Genomic DNA, 6,000 nt, shown 5'->3' on the forward strand with positions numbered 1-6,000 from the left:
TTAGTAGGGTTTTTTTACTGGAAATTACACTGCTTGGGTCAGTCAGCACTGTATCAGACACAGTACTGGGAAGAGTACAGGGCGGAGCAGCAGTGCCCTCCTGGAAGAATTATGTGCACACTGCATGCATCTGTTCAGAACTCATTTGTGGATGATAATGGGGATGCTGTGAACATGCTTTGATTAATTTGCTTTATGTTTTTCATATTGTGTGGTTGAGTCAGTATCCATCAGGACAACAGTATAAGTGAGATTACTGCTGACAAAAAAACAGTTTCACAGTCGAGACTTTTTTAAAAGTCTGTATTTTATTGGTTTCAGAATTATTTTCTTTTGTCTTTTTTTTTTTTTTTTTCCCCCCCCCTTTCTTTCTCTTCTCTCCTCTCCTCTCTCTCTCTCTTTTGTGATCTCAATTTAGCAAAAGATTAGAAAGCTGATCTTATCACAAGGTAAGCTCAGCCTTCCTAAGTGCAGTGTGGGGATATGCATAATTACACTTCTGCGCCTCAAAAAAGCAATGGTGCTATACTCGCTTGTGTGAAAGGAGTATTTCCCATGTGGGAGAAAAACAAGGAATACTCTCCACTTTTTTCTGCCCTTGCCCATACCTCTCAACTGTCTCTCATTAGAAGAGAAATTTTCCATTCTAGCCCACCCCTTAGTGGAATAATTGCATCCCAAGCAGACATGATTCAATTAAACTGCAGTTCATATCAGTTTTATGTCAGTGAACAGTTACCTGCATTTGCAGGTGAGTGGGACGGATTGGTTCTATTGCTGTTTTCTTTATTTATTCCCTTAAGTTATGTGCAACAGATACATGATTTGCAAAGTATGTGATAGAAGATTACAGAAATTAACTCCACATCAATTTCATTTTCCTACATTTGCATTTTCCTTATTTGTCAGCATTGTATTGCTGTACCATGTTTGGGACTTCAGCTGGTTGAGAGGTATGTTTCAAAGGGTTTCTTAAAACAAAAGCTTCCAATAAGGAAATATTGCTAATAGCTATTGTTCCCTTTATCCCTTTTTTGTTACTGTAGGACCTGAATGTCTGTAAAATATTTGATCATTGTTATGTCCTCCCATGCCAATTTTATACTTGGTGCTTTTTTGCAAGTTAAAGTATTCCTATGTTAAAACTCTCTCTTTCTCTCTCTCTCTCCCCCCGCCCCCCACCCCCCTCTTTCTTTTCCCTCCTACATTTGGGCTCTGATCTGCAATTTATAATGGGCAGACAGACTGGTGAGTCTGCATGTTGTAAATTGCGGGTTTGGGTCCTTAGCTTGCAAAGAATGTTACGCAGTAGAACTTCGCTAATTCTTTTTTTACTGACTTGAAAAGCCAGTCACCCTCCAAAGAAACGGAATAAATATTTGTCATTTCCTCATCAACGGTGCACATTTTGAATACTGAACCCTAAAGTTTTCTAATACTGAAAACTTTATACTGATTTCTTATTATTAAGCACTTCAACAAAACGAGCATGTTCTGTGGTCAGAGGTCTTTGATGTCTGTCATGTTTGTTGGTTGCATTGTTACTTCGGAAAATGCAGTTTTTCAAAGAGGGTTTCCTGACACTACTAGAAATGAGTGAGGTTCTACTGCAATGGATGAATAAAGCCAATGTCAAAAGTGGAGAGTAGAATGCAGTGTTTAAAATAATGGGCTGTTTTACACACTTACTAACCCAAAGGCTTACACTGTTTGCAAATGTAGCGCTTTATTTCTTGAGAACAAAGGCCCAGATCCTGTAAAACACTTGAGAATATTTTAACTTGCGGCTCTTGGGATCTGGTCCAAAGACCACTGACGTCAGTGACAGCTTTCCCAGTGTCTCCTTAGCACCCGCAGTGACTTCACATACCTAAACCAAAGCCCATGCTTAAGTGTTTTGATTGATTTGGGGCAAAATTCTCGTTGCCATTAGTAGGGTTTTTTTACTGGAAATTACACTGCTTGGGTCAGTCAGCACTGTATCAGACACAGTACTGGGAAGAGTACAGGGCGGAGCAGCAGTGCCCTCCTGGAAGAATGGAACCAGTGGCTTTGGCTAAGATTTTCAGAAACTTCCTTGTAGATTTCAGAGACTTGTTCTCCTAAACCTTTCAAGTCTTCTCCATCGTAGTTTGGCCCGATTCTGAATCCCTTTATACCAGAATCAAATTATCAGAATCAGGACCTCTGACTATGTATCATTCAGTTACCTTTATTTTTTTCTGCTCTTATACTTCATTTACACAGTTATGTGAGTACATATATATATAAAAAATATATATTTATATGTATGTATGTATAAATATATAAGGATACGGATCTAGAGATAGACATAGATCCAATCACTCACAGATATTCCATATATTAATATTTTCTCTTGAAGCAAGGCTTTTAGGAAGGCCAGCAGGGATTCAGGAACCAAGAAGAGCATTTTGCATTTTCTGCTAGTGCAATTTATTATTTTGTAAATATCAAATAAAAGAGCTGCAGCTGCTGCTGGGGACTAATGTTGAGGAGCAGTAGCTGAAAATAAAAACCAATATGGGGTGGGGGCATTAATTTGCTTGGTTCGGTTTGGTTTTATGTTGCAATTTGTTCACTTATAACAAGACTGAATTTTCCAAGAAACATGGATGGGGGATATTTTTATTATAAATTACTAATAAATCAGAATTTGGATTTGGTGCTTGATGACTGTATGTTTAATAAAAAATACCATACATTTTTCCTTTTCTCCCTTCCCTCTTCCTTTCCCAGACACAGTGCTAATATAAACCTGCACCGTAAACTGTTGACCAAAGAACTGGATGACATGGGCCTGGACACCTCACAGCCTTCTCTTAGTAAGGACCTCCGTGATGAATTTTTGGTGAAGATATATGGCGCTCAGCATCAGATGGGGCTCGACATAAGGGAAGACACCTCCTCACCTGCTGGTACTGAGGATTCCCATATGAACGGGTACAGCAGGGGCATGTCAGAAGACTATATGGTCCTAGACCTGAGCACCACCTCCAGCATCCAGTCCAGCAGCAGTATCCATTCCTCAAGAGAATCTGATGCAGGAAGCGATGAGGGCATTCTCCTGGATGACGTCGATGGGGCAAGTGACAGCGGGGAATCTGCCCACAAAGCAGATGCCCCTGCCTTAGCTGTAGGTATGGGCACTGATGTCCCAGGATCCCTCATGTTCAACAGTGTTTCGGTGAGCAACGGTGGGATAATGTGTAACATTTGCCACAAAATGTACAGCAACAAGGGAACCCTCAGAGTGCACTATAAAACGGTGCACTTGCGAGAGATGCACAAATGCAAAGTCCCTGGGTGCAACATGATGTTCTCCTCTGTCCGTAGCCGAAACCGGCACAGTCAGAACCCCAATCTGCATAAAAACATTCCCTTCACTTCAGTAGATTAGTTCAAGGATGGACACAGCATAATGCCAGCTCTCAGAGAGGGCCCACCACATCTGAACTGCAATATACAGTCTCCCTTTATATATATATATATATATATAATTTTTCTTTTCTTTTTTAACAAAAGAAAGAAACACCAGGTGCTTTTTCCCCTTTGTTGGTTGTTGGGTTTTCTTTTTTTCCTTTTTTTTGGGATAGAAATAAAAAGGTGGGATCTTTAATTTGGGAGGGGGAGACCCTTCAAGCAAAAAGCAAACAAAAACAAAAAACAAACCCACAGAAAACTTGCAGTTGTCCCTAGTTCTGTTAGAATGTTCTTGGTCATCTCCAAAGAGACAATTTGTTCTACCCATGACTTTTGCCTGAAAAAAAAGAACAAAAAAACAACAAAAAAAAGCGCAAACAAACAAAAAGAGAAAAAAATCAATCTACTTAGTTGTCTTTGTGTCTTCTAAGCATTGGGGATAACGTTCTACTAAGCATGGCTGTTACACTTGTATATATATATTGAGCCTTGACAGGCCTATGATGTAAAACAATTGTATTGATGGTGGTTTAACTCTTATTTTTTTGCTTAATTTTTACAGTTACATTCAGCTGTTAGATAAGCAGGAAAAATAGTTTGCTGGCTAGTTCTACTCATTTATGTTAGCTTTAATGCACATTTTTAAAAGAACCACGGTCTTGTTTTAACTACCTGCTAGATATAAGTAATACAGAGGTGCTGGCATGCTTTACAGTACCTGATCTGATACAGTTTTTTTGTCTTGTACTATTACATAAATCCAGTCATGCACTTTTTCGTACACTACAAGGGGATGTGTAATAATATCCATGCTTTTTTTTTTTTTCTTAAACTATTGCCATATTTTCAGTAAGTGTCTTTAAAAAAATACACTTAGATAAAAGTGGTCTGGTCAGTATGAGGGCATGAATGCCAAACAAAGAGTATTAGTGTTTAGTGTTAATACAAAAGTGCCAACTTTGCACACATTTTGAAAAAAGAAAATGTAGTTATTCACCATAACCACAGTTGTAGTTTTTGGACTACAGAAAAAAAAATACTGGGGAGGGAAAAGGGGTAAAGTGAAATACAGAATTCTTGGTGCTTTTTTCAAGTGCCAATTATTACTAGAAACAATAGTGCATCCTTATTCCTTATATACTACATTACATAAAAGAAAAAAAAACAGAATTGTGTCATGTGAATCAGTGGAAACTTTTTTTTTGTCAAACATGCATAATATTTGGGGATATAAATGCTGATACTACTTGTCACAGAACAAAGATGGATATAATTTTGTGTGCTTCTTACTATGGCCTGGATTTTTTGTGGTGTTTTAAAAAAAAAAAAAAGGAACAGGGAAATAATGTTAACTATGTTGTTCTGTAAAGTTGTCTTTTTTGCAATGGAAAGTGCTGTAGTATGATTAAGGCATGTTTTATAGAAGCAATCAAAAAAAATTAATGGCAGAAGCACTTAGAAGCTCTGAAAACATATGCTGGACTTTTTATTGGATAACTTTCCCTTTGGATAAAATTAGAGGCCAGGAAAAAAGGATCTCTAGTTGTGTTAATGTTTTGTGTTTCACCCACACAATTTGTCTAGAAAATAACAGAAGTCCAAGAAAGATAGTGAGCAAGAGAGCAAGCATGGACAGGGAGGGAGAAGGAGCAAGCAGCTGAGGAAGGCAGAGAGAAAGAGAGGCTGTCCTCTGAATCCTTTTTGTTTCCGGTGTTTACACATGTTGCTTGAGCTGGTAAACCACACTGGCAGCCTGAGTTACCACAACATACTGACTGAGTGATGGTATTTACTTAAGTTCAGTCTACAGCCAAAACCATTAGGGTGTGTGTTGTAGACTCTTTTTCTTTATAAAAACAATAACAATAACTAAAGCAAAACAAACAAACAAACAAATGAAAACCCAAGAGGTATTTCAGCATACAATAAAATATTCCTTCAGTGAGAATGTGTTCCTTTTCTGTATTTACTGACCCAGAACATTATTCTTCTTAGCCAAGAGTCAGAAATGCTCCATTGTTTCAGCTTGTCGTTGTTTTGATTTGCTGTGCATTTTGATTATTTATATTGATTACCTTTATGTCCACCTGAGTACTTCTGTTACGTTTTCTAGAGGAAACTCTTAATATGTATTTCCTCTTTTTTTAGTACTCTTTATGCATTTCAGTATTCCTGTTTCCAAAAGTAGGAATCAATAGCTAATGAATCAGTATTTCCAGTTGTCAAAAATAAAAAGAAAATCTTTCTAAATGAATTCTCACTACATTCCTATGGGTTACAAGCCTCTGATCATTTTTTTTATTCTGTACGCTGATGAAGCCCTGAAAATGTTTGTGAATCCCACAGAAACTGTAAGGAAAATTTACCTTCTGGTTTAACAAAAAGAAACTTTATAGCAAAAAGCTAAGCAGTTTCACTGGCTTTTTTTTCTTTCATCTTTTTTATTTTTCCTCAAAGTTTCAACTACTTTGCCATGTTAAATTGAGTGGAGAGATCTGCTTTGCTTTGTTTTATGTTGTGCAAGCTCAGTGTGTTTGTGAGAAAGGGAAATTAGAACAG

General features: G+C 37.6%; 1 protein-coding gene across 1 annotated transcript in view; it reads left to right on the forward strand.

Annotated features, from left to right (window-relative positions):
- The window catches only part of BNC2 (basonuclin 2), a 237,643-nt gene extending 234,225 nt beyond the window's left edge, over positions 1-3,418 (forward strand). The window contains exon 7 of the mRNA XM_009640045.2: positions 2,758-3,418. Coding sequence (XP_009638340.2) covers positions 2,758-3,418 — 661 coding nt within the window. The remainder of the gene's footprint in view (positions 1-2,757) is intronic.
- Positions 3,419-6,000: the final 2,582 nt, after the last annotated feature.

Source organism: Egretta garzetta, unplaced genomic scaffold (assembly GCF_000687185.1).
Source record: "Egretta garzetta isolate BGI_Z169 unplaced genomic scaffold, ASM68718v1 scaffold175, whole genome shotgun sequence".
Taxonomy (NCBI): Eukaryota; Metazoa; Chordata; class Aves; order Pelecaniformes; family Ardeidae; genus Egretta; species Egretta garzetta.